This window comes from Bidens hawaiensis, unplaced genomic scaffold (assembly GCF_021521415.1).
Source record: "Bidens hawaiensis isolate Kalapana, Puna unplaced genomic scaffold, B.hawaiensis_p1.1 tig00074749_1, whole genome shotgun sequence".
In the NCBI taxonomy this organism is placed as follows: domain Eukaryota; kingdom Viridiplantae; phylum Streptophyta; class Magnoliopsida; order Asterales; family Asteraceae; genus Bidens; species Bidens hawaiensis.
In genome coordinates, this window is record NW_027502966.1 from 534 (window position 1) to 20,271 (window position 19,738).

General features: G+C 37.8%; 1 protein-coding gene across 1 annotated transcript; it reads left to right on the plus strand.

Annotated features, from left to right (window-relative positions):
* Positions 1–9,105: 9,105 nt before the first annotated feature.
* LOC143606419 (BEL1-like homeodomain protein 8) lies at positions 9,106–18,366 on the plus strand. The gene is made up of 4 exons (XM_077082192.1): positions 9,106–9,987; positions 10,921–11,303; positions 17,626–17,686; positions 17,851–18,366. The coding sequence occupies exons 1-4, from the start codon at positions 9,106–9,108 to the stop codon at positions 18,298–18,300; spliced, it is 1,776 nt and encodes a 591-aa protein (XP_076938307.1). The 3' UTR covers positions 18,301–18,366.
* The last annotated feature ends 1,372 nt before the right edge of the window (positions 18,367–19,738 follow it).

The window sequence follows — 19,738 nt, forward strand, 5'->3', positions numbered from 1 at the left end:
CTTACCAATTAGCATTAAGAATGATAAGAATCAATCAAATACACCATCAATTGCAAAAATCAAGGTTAAATTGAAGGGTGTTGGTGCCTTGGAACTTCCGATCGCAACAGGCAAAGGGGGACTAGGTCAAGGCCATAATAATTTAGGTTAAGCATAATACGATTTGGCCCCTCTAATTTGCAATGGTGGTGACTTGTTCCCAAAGTTTATAAAATGGACTATTAGAATTACACAAGAGGCCCCTCAACATTGAAAGATTAAAACCCGTCTAACATACAAAGTCTACAAGGTGCGTGTCGTTAAACGAAAATTAGTGGGTGCTGCTTACTAATCTAGTCCTTTAGGTTATAAGAGGTGATGTCTTGAGCAAAAGGTTGGATAAATGAACTTTTAAAATGTATTACAAGGCTCCTAAATTAGAAAGATGAAACCCCGCCTTTTAAACAAACTTTTATAAACGCTAAAGCTGATTAACGAAATTTTCGGGCGTTACAAGCATTTATTCCCAACTGTCCACGACCAACAGAATCCTAACCCCGCTACTTGCATGTCCCCCGGAAAACGATTTTAACCAGAAAAGTCACATTTTCCCATAAACTCAACTTAAACACCACCATTATCACCAACTGACTCACGACTAACCAACCACTATTATTTAAGCGTCACACCCCAACCTACAGTAGAATCCAGGGTGCGAACTCATAATTCACAGCTCAAAAAACACTACTAACATAACCATATTTGTGACAATATCTAAATTATTTTATTAAATTCAAGTCAAGTACACATCATATAAAAAAAATCCAAAAGAAACAAACAAAATATTCAAACTTGTCTTTTTATTGGATAACCTTAAGCCAAAACTAAGTTCTTCATACTTCACTTCATGTAATACCATGTAATATGCGTACAAAATACAATAAATTTGTCAACATAAAGTTGAGCAAGTAATCACTAGTTGATAACAAATATAATATATGAGAAAAACTGCAAATCTATATCATGAGTATCAACAATTAAATTATAAGCAAATAATTGGTGTCGTTTGACCATGCCTCATGAACATGGGCTATGACTACTAATATGACATAAAACAATTAAGTACAAATAATGGTGGCGGTTGACCATGAATAAACGAACACAATCAATGGCTACTAACGTATGATCATACTTTAATGTGATTATGATGGACCTCTTCGAATGCGATAATAAATAATTAAGCGCGTAAACAAGTAACATACAAGCATTTAATTGTTCAACCACATAATATTCAAGATTTGCAATTGATAGAATATGCTACATATAAATATGATAAGGTACGCATAAGGTCTCCAAAACATTTAAAACAGTAAAAGATGGGGAGTGATTACCCACCTTGTTAATTAGGCAAGATAATATTAAAATAACAAATAAAGCGAGTCTCGAGTTTTTAATATGCTAACTGATCCGACACAAATGAGACTTGAAACTTTGAGAAAATAAAGTAGAATTAAAAACGAGAACACAACCGCTGGAATCAGGTTAAACGGATGTCTAAAACTTAAGATATGAGAAATTTAATATTTAAGCGAACTGGTACTGTTTGGAATCCAAACTTCAAATCTGGAGTCGGGTTCTGTTCATTACACTAGAAATGACAAGACAAGCATAAAAGTCTTCTGGCCCGAAAGATAATTTTGACCAGAAGCAGTAGTAATCGATAACTCATAAAAATTGACTTTTATAACCCTAAATGGGGTCAGGATCAAATTGACCAACAAAACTCACTCAATCACTGAAACTGATTTAGGGCTTTTGTTAATTATGCAAACACTCACGTTTTATCATAAGACAACTTATCCGGAAAGATAAAGGAACGATGAGAAAACACGAGTCAAAGAGTCTTGAAGCACCAAAATCAAACCGAAGATGATAGTCTTGAGGAAGAATACAGTGAACACCAAGAAAATTCGAATTTGGATGATGGAGGCTGAGTTACAGGAATGTTTAGGGTTTATGAGACTTAGTTTATGTATTAAAACCCTAAACTCGTTTAGTTGGTAAACGAACTCGATTAAGGAACGATATACTCACTTAATGATGAAATCAAGCCTAATAGCCTAGAAATTTTGATTATAATAACAGAGGAATGAACTTAGACGTGCATCGAGACCAAGTGATTTATCTCGGGGCTTAATTTTTGTGATTTGGGCCGGAATAGGAATGATTTAGCATTAAAACGAAATCGAAAATCAAGTTTGCTAATATGGGTGTCGGTCGTGCTACGTGATGGGTAGGCTTCCATCAGATTTTTAAAAAGTCCCTTCACTTCTATAAATACATTTTTAGCAATTTTAAACGATTTTAAAGGTTATTAAGAATTGTTTGACAAGCTTGAAAGTTATGAGGATATAAATTAACTTAAACAAAGTTAAATATTAATATTTGCAAGATTTTATAAATATGAAAGATTCGAATTACATTCCCGGTTCAGATAAATATAAACGCATACAAATACGAAAAATCCGAAATGTTACATTGAGGACCACCAATCTATTTCGAAAATGGTTTTAGGGTTCCGAAGACCTCAATAATTGAGCTTTTTACTAGAAAAAGTTTTCTAATAGTCCGATTTAAGGTTACAAAGATGGTTGGGATGGAAATGTTGTGTTTTCCAGAAAACATGTGAGTTTTTGGCTAAAAACGTTTTTCTAGCGACCTGTAAGTAACGACGTTAAGATTCTGTTAGTCTCGTACCGTTGGGAACAAATACGTTAAAAGTTGGGATTGTGAGCAGACAATTCATTAGTTAAGACTGCCAGCAACCAAAAGATGATAGTTAGGATTGTTAAAAACCAATACACATTTTCTTGTTAAAAATACTGAAGTGATAACTTGACTCAATATTTTCTTTACCCAACTAATAATTCTGATAATTCTGATTTTATGCAATTTGTTATCTTATATGCACTTTATGCTTAGTTATTTAAATGAATTCTCAAAAAATAAAAATCGGAAAATATCGGAGACAAGAAAATGATGTATTAGGCTGTAAAGGGTGAGGTTCGCCAGGTGTATCCATTAAGTGAATAACCAATGTCAAATTCAAGTGGGGGCATCAAAGACTTATTCAAATGGCAACAACTTAATATGCAATCAATTCGGCTGTGGTAACCCTCTAAATATTATGGTGGAGCTGTTGTTAGGCTTTGGGAGGACGTTGGTGGTTCGGCTTGTGAATTCTTGGTAAAAACATTAAGGTAGGGGCTGGATAATGCACAACATCATGTAGTTGAAGGAAATTACTGGTTGAAAAACATTCCAATAAAAGTTAATTGTTTTGTTTGGGGACAGTTAATGGATTAGATGGCTAAAAAAGAAGCGCTTATGGCAAGAGGCGTGATTATGAGAAACAATAAATGTGTGTTGTGTGGTGTAGCAACAGAGTCATCTTTGCATTTGATGGTTCATGTGAGGTAACACGTTGGATCTGGTCTATTATTCTTGAATGGGTGAAGCTGTCGGGAATAATTACTTGCTCATGTACAGGAAATAATAAAATATCCAACCATATACAATGAGAATAAGATGGAATGCGAGACAATTCAATCTATTGTATTAGTAACTTGTTGGTTGATATGGTTAACGAGAAACGATATGTTATTCAATAATAAGGTGTTCTCAATGGCGAAATTAATAAATGACATTAAGGCCATGTCATTCTTTGGGTAAGTAACCGAAACAAGAGACTGAGTCTAGAGTGGGAGAAGTAATGTCGTTTTAATTTCGTGAACTTTCATTTGTAGTTTCTTGTATGAGTTAGTTATTTGGTGTTTATCTCTTTTGTTTTCTTTGTACTTGGGGTTTCTTGTATGGTGAGCAGAAAATCGAATTAACCGAAAAAATCGCACCGAAAAAACCAAACCGAAGCATTAACCGACGGTTAATTTTTTGTTTTTTTAAAAACCGAAATTTCGATTTCAATTCGGTTATTCATTTTTAAAAAACCGAAAAAAACCGAACTGAACCGATTGAGGATGATAAATATTATCAAGATGATGAGAAATGAACTAAATTTTCAAGATAAATAAATAAGATGATTAATGAAGATCGGGACTAAACTTTTTGCTTTTTAATTTTTAAACTCTATTTAACTTTGTATTCGTATAGTTCCACGTAACACGTGACTATTTTTGTTTTTGAATTCAATATATACGTGGAGTGTGGTGCTCTAACATGTTCTTATACAAACTTAAAATATACATTTTCATTATTTAATTTTTTTTTGCAATGTCAACATATAATTTAAAAAACCGAAAATAACATAACTGAAACCAAAATTAACTGAAAAACCGAAAACCGAATGGTTTGCATATTCAAATAACCGATTACTTCGGTTTCGGTTTGGGTTTCGTCTAATAACCGAACCGAACCATGCTCAGCCCTAGTTTCTATTCGGTTTGCATATTCAAATAACCGATTACTTCGGTTTCGGTTTGAGTTTCGTCTAATAACCGAACTGAACCATGCTCAGCTCTAGTTTCTTGCTTCTTGTAAGTGATCCTTTTATTTTATTTTATTTTATAAAATTGACCTTTCAAAAGAAAAAAAAAAGCCTCTAAATATCCGAAATTTATAAGTTTGAATGTCAAATTAAAGTCGTTTTTTAAGTAAAATATTTAATAAAATATATGAGGAACTTATTACAAATGATGCTTTTAAATTTATTTCATTAAAAAATATGAAGTATATTTTTAAGTTTTCTAATGAAACGAACTTCTTAATTTATTTCATTAAAAACATATAAGAAAGTTGTTCTAACAAATGAATAAACCAACACACATCACGCAAATATATATGCAGGAAGGGAGAGGGCGCGTTTGGTGTTCACCAAGTCATTAGGATTGCCACCTCATTTATCGCGCACATTAATCGCATCTCTAACACATAGCTTTTTACCATGCTTATTTTATGCTTTGTTCAAATTTTAGACGTCCTTTCTATTCTTAAACAAATTACCTTGTGGTTTTATTAATACTTATGATTAGTTTAGTTATAAAGTTTACAATCTCAATTAAACAAGCATAAACTAGTGAATATTAACGGTGTCAATTTTTGTTATGAAATGATTAACAATATAATATAACGAACTTGGATATCTCTGCAGCGTTTAACTTTTTAATATTAAACATTTTTTCAAGGTGGGTTTGACGGACCCGCGGGCTATTGGAAATTAAGTTGGGAGTCTATATAGACATCAATAGGCGTGATTTCAGAAGTGGACTTAGATATTAATCATGATATTTTCCTTATAAAATTAAGTTTTTATTTGTATTGAAATGCTAATGGGTTTCGTGTGTCTTCTCTTCATATCTGTTGCTACACCCCGATCTGACCCGATGCCCGAATACCGACCCTATGCAACAATAAATGGGTTTGACAGGTTCAGATATGACAAGTCTTATGGGTTTTGTCGTGTCTTACTTGATTTTTGTTTAACCTTGTGACATGCTACCATGAGTTATGGCTTTGCATTTTAACAAACAAGAATATATGAATTAAAATTATTTACTGTTCTCTCAGTAAAAATATGTTCAACCATCCTAAATTATATGCATCTATTTGCATTTTTCAAACGTATTCTAGAGTGCTCACTTGCAAACCGTTTTTTTAAATAAATTTGTAAACGTGATTTTAAATCATTAAGTTTTATACTACTATTACTATATAACAAATTTTAGCACATGATAACTTAAATATGAAAATAAAACAACTTTATAGATTTTAATTCATACACTAAATATGCAAACTATACGATTTTATGACCGTTAAATTTTCTTGACTTTATTCGTTTGACTTATCTATATGGAACATAAGAGGATGACCCCCAACATTATATTCAATCTAAACTCATTTTAAGTTGGGTATGCTACAAGAATAATGAAGTTAAAACGTGTTAATTACGTGATTTTAATTTAAACGGTTAAATTTTTATTTTTTTATTTTAAACAACAAAATTCAACTTTTACCTTGCATTATCTACAAGGTTTTTCGCATAATAAATAAGGTGTGTGATTTCTATGATTCTAGATTTAAATAGATTAGTGATAATTGTAATTTTAATTCGAGCTTAAGAGAATTCATCCAAACTCAATCCAATCCAATTTAAGATGATTATATAAGAAAAATGAATAGAACAAGTTACTCAGCAGCACACAACTAGTTATATGTGTTTTTGTACTATAGGGTAAGTGACGTATTTGCACGTGATCGCAAGTTTAACCAAGAAATTGTTGAACACCGGTTTTGATGGTGGAATTATCCAGGTGACTTGGAGATAGGCTAGCTTGCTTGCTTCAGAGCCTGTTGGATTGGAATTATCCAATCCATTTAATTTGCTCTAGCACTTTAATATACATATCTAAGATATGCATATACCTATGCATATCTAGGAAATGCATTAGAGGGTTATGCCCAAAGAGTATTCATTTTAATTCCTTTTCTCTATTCCCTTCCTCTATATAAAGGAAGGGGAGATCACATGGAATGATGTACAAAAAATACTCTAAGTTACTTACATTCAATAGCCGATCACCATTCTTGTAAAGTACCGTTAGGAACTCTTCACCACTAATTTGAAGGGGATTCCAATAGTATTCTAACATCATCTGTAAAACGATACAAGATCAAACATAGATTATAAAGCAAAATAGATGAGTTATTTTACAACTTCCATCATCTCATTCTTTTGTGCAATAGTTTGGTGACCACTATCAATCCTATCATTGTTTGACTGAGAAGCTTGTGAGAATATCACTAAACTTGTTTAGTTATTTGCGAGATATATAGGCAATCACTAATATTTGTTGAGATTAGTAAAATGAAGAAGGTGATCACTACATTATTAATACAATAAAACGTTTGTAAAAGGTGATCACCACATTTAAACTAGTAAGATGATTTGTGCATCAGTGATCTTAGTTTAAGAAAATGTTTAGTGGAGCAAATTACCCTAGGTACGCTTTAGGTACAAATTACCAACTCATTTATGAATAAATGAACGCTCTCATTATTTATAGAAACTTCATGTCCTATATGATAATTGGATTCATATATGTACAAAATACTTTAATTCAATACACGATAATTTAGAAATCTATCTAGCAATTTGAAATACGAAACTTACAATACTAACATCACAGGTAATCATTTTGTTAATATTCTTAAAAGAACATAAGTTTATAATTTTATTACATAAAGTTATACAAATAAAGACATGTTACACAAAATAAGATACTCGTTTACATTTACACATCTTGAATTAGAACCAAATCTACTTATCCTTGAGTAAATGAAATGATTTCATGGGAATATAGCATACAATATATTTGATATCATTTAAAATCAAAGACAAACTACGGAATTAAAATTTCTTAAGTGAAGGATAAATGGATCATCACAAGGTTCACTTCTTCGTAAGCATATGTTTCAACTTGTTTTTTTCTTAAAAAAACTGACTTTTAAAAATATTTTATATATAAAAATCAGCATACTCAAATGATCTAAGAGTTAATGAATGACCTGCTTGACCGGCCAGCAGTCCCACCTTTGTCAACACCATATAAGAGCATTCTCGTAGTTTCTTAATCTTTATAATTACAATAAAAAATACTATGTTTTCTCTTTCTATTTCAAGTAAATAATATTTTTTATACTTTTATTATTATGTTTTCTCCCACCTGAAAACCGTTTTTAAAAATCATTCAAAAATTATAGAAGACGAACATTATTTCTCAAAATTTTCTCAAACAATAATTTTTCTCTATTTCACACTCATAAGTCATAATCACTTACAACTAATCCATACAACAATATAGAAAATAAAGTCACATAAATATAAGAAAAAATTTTTAAAATAGCTCATTTTTAGAGAAAGAAACATCAAAATAGCCCAAACATCTTGAGTATTCCCAAAATAACCCAAAAAATTTGGACCGAGGCGGAATTTAAATAAATCTTGTCGGTGTGGACAGGATTCCAACATGTAAGAAGAAATAAAAATCTCGTCTACTTGGAACAAATTCCTCTCAAATGTGTCTCTCAAGACGAAAATTAAAAGAGACATTTTCCAAGATTTTAAAAATTTGTGTGAATAAGATAGAAAACATAAAAAAAACCGTCTGTGAAGACCGCTTTCTGAAAAGAAAAGTTAAGTCAGAAATATGGTATGTTCCTTCAACATTTTCAAAATTTTACGCGTGTCCAGCAACATTCTTTACGTATTTGGTCTGCTCCTTTATATTAAAGATCTTCCGGCCTAGGTATCGTCCCAGCCCAAATTTGTCGGGTTACTTTAAAAATCCTTAAGATATTTGGGCTATTTTGATTTTTCTCTGTTTAGAATTTGCTATTTTAAGAGTTTTCACTAAATACAAATATGGAGTTGTGAATTCTTGAACAACACATTGTTCTTTAGGTCATGGAGAGACATATAATATTTGCCGTTAACTCTCAACGCCGTTAAACCCCCAATACACAACAGTGTTATTTAGGTCACCTAAATAGCCAACTGGAATTATCACCTTTGTAATCATTGTTCTCCTTCTCTCTCTCTCTCATCCACAAATATCGCTCTCTCTCTCTCCCCCACCCTCGCCTCTCTTATGCCACTTTCCACACACACTTCTCCGCCGCACACGGTGCCCAATCCACTCTCTCCGGCCGGCACCTCTTATCCTATATGTCCACAATGTCTTTTCAAAGCTAGGTAAGTAAGTTCTTATGAATGAAAATATCAGTACACAACTTAACTTACACACAAACCCACACTTGAAGATCCAACTCCATGATCCATCAGATCTTTAACTCTGTCACTGAATTTCTCATGTGGCTTTCAAAATTTCCCTTGGGTTTCGTTTGATTTTGTGTGTACGTGTGTACATGCCACGTTACTGATCCTGTCATTCTGTAAAGTTATCATTTTTCCATTTAATATACTGCCTGTGCTACTGTGTGTAACACTGTTTATCATTGAAGGATGTGATACTTCTTGTAGCTTAAATTAATTTGTATTATTAATATGTCCATGCAGGAATCATTAAACTATTATTAAATTCTAGTCTATCTATGGAGATGAACAATCTGAGAGTGGAATCTCATGTAGCCCAGAAAAACCGGCGACATAAGTTAAGATTCCAACAAAACTCCGTTGACCTTAACCATCATCATCAGTTTGAACAACCATATAACAACCCAAATGTCTTACCTTCACAGCTTTTACTACCTACAACCCATGGTTTTTTGTCTCATGATAATAATAATAATAATAATAATATTCAAGATCCTTCAAATGATGTAACAACTTATGCTAACTTGCCGTACACACAAGACTGTAATAATATTTGGAAACCTGTTGTGTCTTCTCAACAAGTTGCAAGTGATCATTGGATGAGTATAGATCATGGCTATAACCATAACCATCAAGACCACACGCACAGTTTCAGTTCTTCGCCATTTTACGATAATGCCCTTCATCAAGAACATCATGTCACTCTTGCACTACCTCCTCAAGGCTTGTCTTTATCACTTTCATCAGTTTCATCAATTCCGCACCTTAAAGACAATGAACCCATTTTACAATCTGGTCAAAACCCTCTCAAGTCGGATCTTTTACCCAACCCGGATCCGAAATCTTTCGTGGGTTTTGCTCATCGGAATACTGGGCCGCTGGGGCCGTTTACTGGGTACGCTACAATATTGAAGAACTCGAAGTATATAAAGCCTGCACAAGAACTGTTGAGTGGGAGTTGTGAAGTAGGGTATCAGGAGTTAGCTCAAACATGTCATGATGCATACTCGCACAAGATTCTTGAAGAGGAAATGAGTAGGGTTTCGGATTGTCCGGGTGGGTCGGATGAGCATGTTGGTGGTCGGGTTAACTCCGGTTCTGAATCTGTCCGGCCTGAGTTTCAGAGGAAGAAGGCCAGGCTGTTGTATATGCAAGAGGAGGTAAGTTATTATTAATATCTGATTTTTTTAGATTACTAGATGGTGTAAGTATAGTAATCAAGAGTCTAGTTGTAATTATGGCTTCCTTCTAGATCTTAAACGTACTTTTTCACTTTTATTTAATTCATAATAATAATAATAATAATAATATTATTATTTTGAACAACTAGTAACAATTATAAAATTGGATATTAGCTTAACCTAAAGTTCTTGATCTAGCTCTCTTTCAGCCCTAGTTTTAGCCAAATGTTTAATAAGCATTTGACTAAAATTTTATATTTGTCGTTTGATCAATGATGATTCTTAGTTTACTTTTGTTGTCAAGAGCAATCCTAACACCATAATCATCATATATTTCGATTTCGATTGCACATTTCTTCACTTCGTTCATAATCATCACCTTGAGAGAAAAGAACAAGTATAAATCTATGAAGATTATGCTACATGGATTGCTATTAAAAACAATCATGAAAGTTAGGATTGCGATTGATCAAAGTGTAGGTATGAATAATTTGTCGGTCAATATGTCGCTTACAATTATTAAAAACCAATTTTCAAACTCTTTATTTGTGATGGACTTTAAATTAATGGATATAAGCTTAACATAAGGTTTTTAAGCTTTTTATTAATACTTTTCTTTGAAGTTTTTGTAAATTGAATGATTGAGATTTTCTTGCAATTAGGGAACAGATTAAAGAAGCTTCAACTGTAGATCACCTCACTTTTTGTCACTAATAAAGTTTCAAACCCTCAGCATGATTGTTCCTTCACTTCCCATCACACTTTTCCCGACGGCCCTAGACTCCACTTGGTGTCTCACATTTCTAACGTTTAGTGCATGATCCACATGACACAGCTAATGTTTCTTTACTTTTTCAATTATCATTCCCCAATGATCAATTCTTCTTTTCTTGATTTGTTTGGTTTCACAAGGTATGCAAAAGGTACAAGCAGTATTTGCAGCAGATGCAGATGGTGATTTCATCTTTTGAGACAGTGGCTGGACTTAGTGCTGCCACTCCCTATGTTTGTTTGGCTCTTAAGGCACTTTCGCGACATTTTTATCATGTCAAGAACGTGATATCCGAGCAATTGTCGCAGATGATAAAAACGGTGGGAGAGGGCTTTTGTTCTTCTACCAATGTGAGTAAAACTTTAGATGCTAATGCAACGAGTACTTCTCGGATAAAGTCATCCGGTGGTGGTGCTGCTGGATTCTTTGTACCGCAGCAACCGGTGTGGAGGCCGCAGAGAGGTCTACCAGAACGAGCTATAGCGGTTCTTAAAACTTGGTTATTTGATCATTTCCTTCACCCGTAATTCCTCTCTCTCTCTCTCTCTAGATTTATTACTACATATTAATTCTTTGTAATATATATAATAGCTCGGTAATGATGGTTTATATTCGAACTGGATTTTAATAACTCAAACCATAACTTCTCTAATCATAATTTATACTGAGAGTTTAACTAATGACTGAAGAGGTAGGTCCCAGCAGAGCCCAGTTGGACCCGCAAGACTCACCTTAAACAGGGACGTCTGCGCAGAGACCAACTGGATCCGCAGGACCAACCATGCTCAGAGAAGTGACGTCCTTACGCGCAGTATGCAAGCTGGTCCCGCAGGAAATGCCTCCCATGGTGAAGGACTCCGCCTGTTCCCGCAGCCTTGGATACAAGCCATGAGGGAAGGCCACCCGCGCAGCATGGCTACACGCACTAGGCACTTAACTCTCCCCAGTGTCACCTGAAGGAATGAGCAAAGGCGGGAGGGGGAAAACTCCCGCCTAAATGAGCCAGTCCGTATGATGGAGGATCTTTTGTGTGATACCTGACGAGGTACAGACAAAAGATCTGACCAAGAATGCGACAGCTCGCTGACAGCAGCATGGCAGACAGCACGCCACAGCACTGTGACCAATAGCCGCCGCCTACCCACCAACTCCTGCCATACCACGTGCCTAGCCTGTTGTTGGCAGAAGAGGAAGAGTGCACGACACGCCTGCTCTGTGTCAGCCGCTACCTATCCACCACTCACAGGCAGGGCACGTGCATAGGTTACAGTTGGTAGCGTGTTGGGCCGGCTAAACCCCTTGGAAACCTACCTTCGGCTATAAATACCCCAAATGGTATGACCATCATATCTTATCATATTATCATCATATATACCTGATATCTCCTCTAGCAATCTCTTAATATACTTTTATATTTAAAGAGCAATCTAGTCTGATTCTCACGCCGGAGGGTGGTCACAAGGAGGAACCCCCCCTTCTCAGTGACGAGCTCACGGTGTCTGTTTTGCAGGTTATCAGAAGAACCATCTTCCAAGGGTCTAACCCCTCGTGGGAAATATCTCTCCAACCCCCAGGTTACCAGTAATCTGCCCGGGGTCCGGTTAGTGTTTCTTCATTGGCGCCATCCGTGCATAAAGCTAGAACTTCATTTTTCTCCAGTTTTTTCAAACTTCTAGAAAGATGGTTAAAGAAACTCCGGTAACCACAACCCCAGCTACTGGAGGGAATACCGGCAACACAGTTTTTACAAACACTACCCCGGTTACCCAAGCCGGGGCAAGTGAAGTAAATTTTACGAACACTACCCCAGTTACCCAAGCCGGGGCAAGTGCAGTAAATAATCGCCCACTGGGATTCACCGATACCCAGTTTAAAAAACGAACAAGACTCCCCCGCCAAACTCTCGATGAAGTTAAGGCATGGGCGGAGGCACGACAAAAGGAATTCCAAGCTGAGTTGGACGAACGCTTGCGTTCCGTCCAACAGGCTGACGAATTCGAAGAATACTTGGACAATGACTCGGAGGAATCCGACTCCGACGCGAACCCTCGCCATAGGGCAAAAGGGAAGCATAAGGAAACGGACTCCCAACCGAGAAGGCATTTTGGACAAACCTTCAAACCAAAAAGCACAGGTGGAAGTTCACGAGACTTCTCCAAAACGTACAGACCGAACGTTGCAAATGCGGGAACGTCCAAATTTGCAAGGGACATTGCGGAAGCAATTGCCCCAAAAAGTGCCAAACAAATGCCCAACATAGGCACTTATGATGGTATGTCCGACCCAGACGACCATTTGAACAGGTTCATAGCAGGGGCAACCGTCAGCAACTGGACGGAACCCACGTGGTGTTACATGTTTCAAATGACGCTGGTGGGGGCTGCTAGGGTTTGGTTCGATCGTTTACCGGTTAACCACATTTACGACTGGGCAGACTTCCAGCAGAAGTTTAGCCAACACTTCAGCCAGCAGCGAAAATATACCGAGGAGCAATGGACAATCCTCAAATGCATACGGGAAGAAGATGAATCTCTGCCAAACTTCATCACTCGCTTCAACTCAAAGAAGTTAAGTTTGGGCAATATCAGCGAGGATCTTGTTCGCGCAGCCTTCATCCAGGGCGCGCAGGACCCAGAGCTTATCCGCACCCTAACGGGTAAAGATGGAATGCCATCCACATGGGATGGCATCATGACAGCAGCTAAACGCTATGCGGAAACGGAGAAGCAACTGGGTAGAGACCTTCCGCAGAGCACAAACCTTTACACCCAGAGGACGAGAGAGGACAACGTCCTCACCGCCCGATTGAACAAAAAACGGAAGCACGGCATTTGGCAGTCAAGGGTAAACTTTGACACCTCATCCGGCTTACAGCACCGATTGGGTGAAAGGGATAATGTAAAGCTGCACCGGAACTCCAGATGGACGCCACTTACCAAAAGCGTCACTGACATATTTGCTACTGAAGAGCTCCCATGGCCAAAGCCTCCAGTAATCCGACATCGTCACGATGCTGATCGGAACAAGTACTGTGACTATCACAGAACAAAAGGCCACAACACTGAAGAATGCATAGACGTAAAAGACATGGTCGAAACATTCGTCAGAGATGGGACGCTCGCACACCTCGTGGCGAAATAAAAGCTAAGCAGGCAGGCAGGTGCGTGTGGAACCATGGCTGGGGTAAACATGAATAAAAAATCAGCTTCAATATGGAGACTACATGCTGCGTAAAGAACGAGATCCCGAAACAGGTGCGTGTCGGCTCGATGGCACTCCTGTCCCAACATGGAAGGGAGTTCAATTACACAGTTTGCATGTAATCAATTCCAATTTGTACAGAAAAGGCCAAGAGCCACTTCTAATGGAAATGATTCTCTTTCAAACGTCGAAGCTGATGATTTACATTTATACTTTTGTACACACTAATATGCCGGTTTTCACCGCATAATTACAAAAAACGTCATTGCATGGGAAGGCGGTCCTACCCGCACGAACCCAAAAAGCATGATAAACCTTCACGCAGGTCAGTTGAAGGGGAAAAAAGTTACCATATGAAAGTGCTGGTCTATCCGCATGAATCATTCGAGGGAACTGCACCAACCTATCAACAACCGCGCGTGGGACAGTTCAAAATTCTTAAGAGGAAAAGGTAAACCTATACGCAGGTCAGATATGGGTAAAGTTATGCCATCCTACTAAGTGCAAGTGACGGGTCTACCCGCACAATCACGAAAGAGGAAGCAAAACTTCACACCTATTATCAGCCACGTTCAAAGGTTAACTTATCCTCAACAGGCAAACCTTCACGCAGGTCAGTTGAAGGAGAAGAGTTCAATTATTCCATTAAATGAAAGTGCCGGTCTATCCGCACGAATCATGAAAGGAAGATGAACACTAACCTATCGACAACCGCGCGTCGAACGGTTCAAAACAAAATTCTTAAAAAGGTAAGTAAAACCTACACGCAGGTCAGGTATGGGTAAAGTTTTGCCATCCTACCAAGTGCAAGTGACGGTTCTACCCGCGCTATCACGAAAGAGGAAGCAAAACTTCACACCTATTATCAACCACGTTCAAAGGTTAACTTATCCTCAAAAGGTGAGAAAAACCTACACGCAGGTCAGATAAGGGTAAAGTTTTGCCATCCTACTAAGTGCAAGTGACGGTTCTACCCGCACAATCACGAAAGAGGAAGCAAGACTTCCTATTATCAACCACGTTCAAAGGTTAACTTATCTTAATGCCTTAGAAATTTCGAAAAGGAAAACCTACACGCAGGTCAGATGAAGGTTAAAGTTTAGCCATCTTACCAAGTGCAAGTGACGGTTCTACCCGCACAATCACGAAGGAGAAAGCAAAACTTTAACCCATTATCAACCACGTTCAAAGGTTCTTATTCTAAACACTTGGAAAATTGCTATTTTAAACTAAGTATGCAAGTCATAAGTTTATAAAGCAAAGAATCCAATGAAAGGAATAACAATCGTATATTTCAATGATATATTACAACAGTGGCCGGGTAACTACCCGCCTAAAAGAAATCTATACAAAGCTAAGTCTATCCTAGCAGTGGGAAGGGATCTTCAAGATCAGGCTTCAGGGCCACCTCCGCTTGGACCAGCACCGTCAGAGAGCGGCTGCCCAAGGAAAGCCTTAAGGATGTTTAGCCCATCATCAGCAGCAGCAGCTTCATTCACCTTCTCCACCACTGGATGCGGGAAGGCAGCGTACTGGTTCACAGCTTGGTCATAAGCAGCTTCAGTATTAACATTGAATAAAGGGAAGTTGGAGGGCGGAAAGCCTCTCTCAGCAAACCCAAGACCAAGCAGGAAGCCAGTCTTCTCCCCATCCTCATGAGAAGCGTTGAGGGCTGCACTCATCGCATCGTCATAAGAGGTCTCTGAAAGGACCCGACGCACAACCTACAAAAGAATACAAGTTAGAACATTTTCTAATTACGACCGGAAAGCGTAAAGAAAAAGATAAAGATACCTGAGGCAACGCTTCTCGAAGCAGCCATTGGAGGGTAGCTTGACTTTCTTTGTAAGCACGTTCGGCTCCGCTTTTATCAAGGTTGGCAAGTTGAACTTCCTTGGCGGCAGCCTCTTCGACGCTTTTGAGTTTCCTTTCAGTGCGGTCAAGCACCCCCCTCTGGTCAAGGATCTCCTGCAGCTTCTTGGCATCTTCCATTGCCAAGGCGTCATGAGCATGCTGAAGAGCCTTTAATTTGCATTTAAGCTGCTCATTCTCTTCGCGAAGCGGCTCAGCAACAGCTTCAGCCTTGACAGCCCTCTCAGTTGAGTTTCGCGCAGTCTCCTTAGCCAGCCGAAGCTGTTCATTCACAGCTTGGGCAGCCTTGGAGCGGGCCTCGAGTCGCGCCTGGACCTCAACCTCGAGGGCCTTGAATGCTCTCTCCTTCTCGGCTGCGGCAGCGGCCAACTGCCGGTTCTCCTCCCGAAGAGCCCGCGCTTCAGATACATCTTTGGCGCGAGCTGCTTTTAACTTGTCGTTTTCACGACAAAGCAGCTCGACGCGGGGCTGCGTCCGGGCCTGGAGAACCCGAAGCTCATTGGTTAGCCTACCCTCTTGGTAGCTAGCCATGGCTTCCCCCAACGCACCATGAGGAGCAGCGTGGCGAGCCCAGTCCACGCACTCCACAGGGGTACGAAGGGTTGTTCCTCGGCGTATGTTCCATCTTGGAACATACACTTCATTGGAATCCGACACTGCAAAAGAAACAAAGGCAGTTAGGAAAAGATGATAAAAATATACAAAGGAAAAAGAACCCTACGTACCTGTAGGGTCAATAACAGGCCGATAGCCGCCAAACCCATCACCTGAACCTAAAGGAAATCCATCCAACAGGTCAGGTAGACGGGAAGGTGGCATAGATCGGCGGGAAGCCCGGCGCGTACCTGATGGTCCGGCCATCGGTGCCGGTGGCGCAGGTATAGTGGCAGCCGCTGTGGTAGCCATTGTTGGCGCCACCTCCTCAGCAACAGTAACCGCCGGCTCCGTGAAAGATGCTGTAAAAATTGCACTCACGGCCGGCGGAGACAACTTCTCAGCTGGAACAGCCTCAGGAAGGCTGGAATCAGCGGAAGCAGGCACGGACGCCTGGGTCGACGCCTCGGGAAGGCTGACCGAGCCTTCCCTCATTGGCGGGGGAATACTTGCTCCAACTCCACCCTGGAATGCGTCAACATCCACACCTGCACAAGCAAAAGTGTTAGAAAAATTTATTTGAAACAACAAATCTAGACAAGAATTATGGGGGTACTTACGGGGTTTCTTGAGCTTGAACGTACGGACGAGCGGGGGCGAACCCGATGGAGCCGGCCTCTTGACACCGGTAACCGTCGTCGTCGCTGCCTCCCCGGAGGTAAACTTCTAAATTTAGTTTAAGAGCAATGTCACTAGCATAATCATATAGATTTACACTGATCGATCGATGTTCACTCAAATTCACTTACGCGAACGGTTATTAGCAAAATGGGGAGGTTACATTCTTTGTGATCGATATCAAGTAGAAATTAAGTGTAAGTTTATGATGATTATGTAAGTGGGATGGCTTATTGCAATGAAAATAAAAGTTAAAAAGTGTCACGAGTTACATTTTAAGTATGAATTATTATTGGCCAACATGTCATAGTTAGAGTTATTGAAATCCAATTTGTATAGTTTATAGAGTGCATAAGCTTTAAAGAATAAATGAATTCACCATATGCAATGCAAGTGGTGAATAATTGATTTTTGAAGCGTTAGTGTTATTTTTTGTACAAAAAATGGTTATAAAATGTACATGAAGTTTGATTATATAGTATATATTGTACTATGTGAAGGTACCCTTCGGATGCAGACAAACATATGTTGGCAACTCAAACTGGCCTAACACGAAATCAGGTAAGCAATCTTTGACTTTTCAGAGTGTAACATGGTTGCTTTCAGTTTATAGGCCGACCTTGTACTTGTCATTTGCCATGATTGTCTAATAAAATTTAACTATTATGAACATAATCATAGACAATAATTTTTGCTATATGGTATTGATACATTGTTTAAATCAGGTCTCCAACTGGTTCATAAATGCGAGAGTTCGAATATGGAAACCAATGGTTGAAGAAATCCACACCCTTGAAACAAAAGGTTTGGCTGAAGCAAACTCATCTCACCCTCAACCAGACGGTCAAGACCCTAACTGGATGGACATGAGCTCATTGTCAAACACACAACCACCCGAGTGTTCAAGGAATCCAGGTGTCAATATAAACTCAACAGTGGACGAATCACACGGCCATCTACGGGACCATGAGAAACAACCTATGCCTGATCAATACAACATTCCTCTATCGGGCATGGACCGGCTCATGAGCATCATGCCCTATCCTCGAGCCACGTTTGATGCAACCGGTTTGGGTCCGGTTTCACTTACTTTGGGTCTCAGACAGAACGCTGAGCATGTTCAACAGCTTCAGCAACAATTTGGAGGTCAGTTGATACACGATTTTGTTGGTTAGACTTTAGTTGTATTGCGGACGCGTCACAATAAGAAAAATGGGCAGTAGAAGATATAAAAAAGACACGGTTGGCAAATGGTAATCACTAGTTTTTGTTTGGAATGGTTAGAAGAACGTTATTTGTTGTAGTTACTAAAGATGGAGGTTCCTTTCTCCAAACCCTACTCTTTTGATTTCTAAATTTGGCAATATTTTCTACTGTAGTGCAAACTTCCTAGAATTTGATAAATGATATCATGGAAATGTTGAATTTCGTTTTCTTTCCCTTCCAATAATCTAATATATCTAATTCATATCTAGAGGGCGATTTCAAACATTTTGTTTTGCCATTTTTGTCCGAAGAGAGCATGCGTACCACTTGCATTATTAACCAGTCCCCTATTGATTTGATTTATACGGTCATATAAGAGTGTATGATTAGATGGTTACTGGTATAAGTCTGTGTAAGACATTAAACGGTTCAACATACACTCGAGCATCTAAATTAATCTTATAATCAAATGTGCATATTTTTTGAAACTTTCACAAAAGTGTGTCAAGAATAAAAGGGAAAGAAAATGCTTCTAATCGAATCTAAGGAGAAAAAAAGGGTGTTTATGTCGAATAAAAAACAACTAAATGTATTTTATTTTATTTTAAGTCGCAAAGTGTCACTTTTCATAGAGAAGGACTAGAATAAAAGTGTGATAATTTACAACCTGTACGTGGATTGATCTAAATATGTGATTTGACCCTTAAACTAAAATTAGTTTGTGACTTCAATGGCGAACTAACTTTAATAAGTTTTCGGATCCACCAGCAGAACCATTTGTCATCTCAAGTTCTCAACCAATCGGCATGCGCACGGGTCCATCATTTCCCTAAACAAAGTCGTTGTCATTGATGGATGTTTAGTCAACAAATTAATTGTTGCATAAATAAAAGTGTGACTACAAAGTACCAACAAACTGAACTTTAGTTACGATCTAGATGTTTTCCAAGTACACGATGGCTAAAAACATTTGATTTTTCTAATCATAATATTTAGTTATGTTTACGCATTTATATGAAGCTATACTTTTAAAATGTCTAGCACTTGTAGGTTTACATATATACGCATGCCTCATACCTTGTCATAAATTCATAGGTTTCGTTAATTTCCAAACGAGAATACACACATAATATATATATATATATATAGGGTTTGGATCAAATACAAACGAAATTAACGTGCTAAACGTGAGAATCAAGTAGAGTAATTATATATTACATAATTACTTTACTTGTATATATAATTACTCTACTTGATTCTCATATTTAGCACGTTAATTTCATTTGTACGTTAACCCTCCCCTATATATATATATATATATATATATATATATATATATATATAGTGTAAATAAGCCGACAACAATATATCTATATCTAGTCTATACTTTTAAAATTTTAAAAATAT

Bases quoted from the DNA above. Each gene is read 5' to 3' on its own strand.
- LOC143606419 (XM_077082192.1), top strand. From the start codon at position 9,106: ATGGAGATGAACAATCTGAGAGTGGAATCTCATGTAGCCCAGAAAAAC. The intron at 11,304-17,625 runs GTAATTCCTCTC...TACTATGTGAAG, and splicing joins TTTGATCATTTCCTTCACCC to GTACCCTTCGGATGCAGACA. The intron at 17,687-17,850 runs GTAAGCAATCTT...TGTTTAAATCAG, and splicing joins CTGGCCTAACACGAAATCAG to GTCTCCAACTGGTTCATAAA.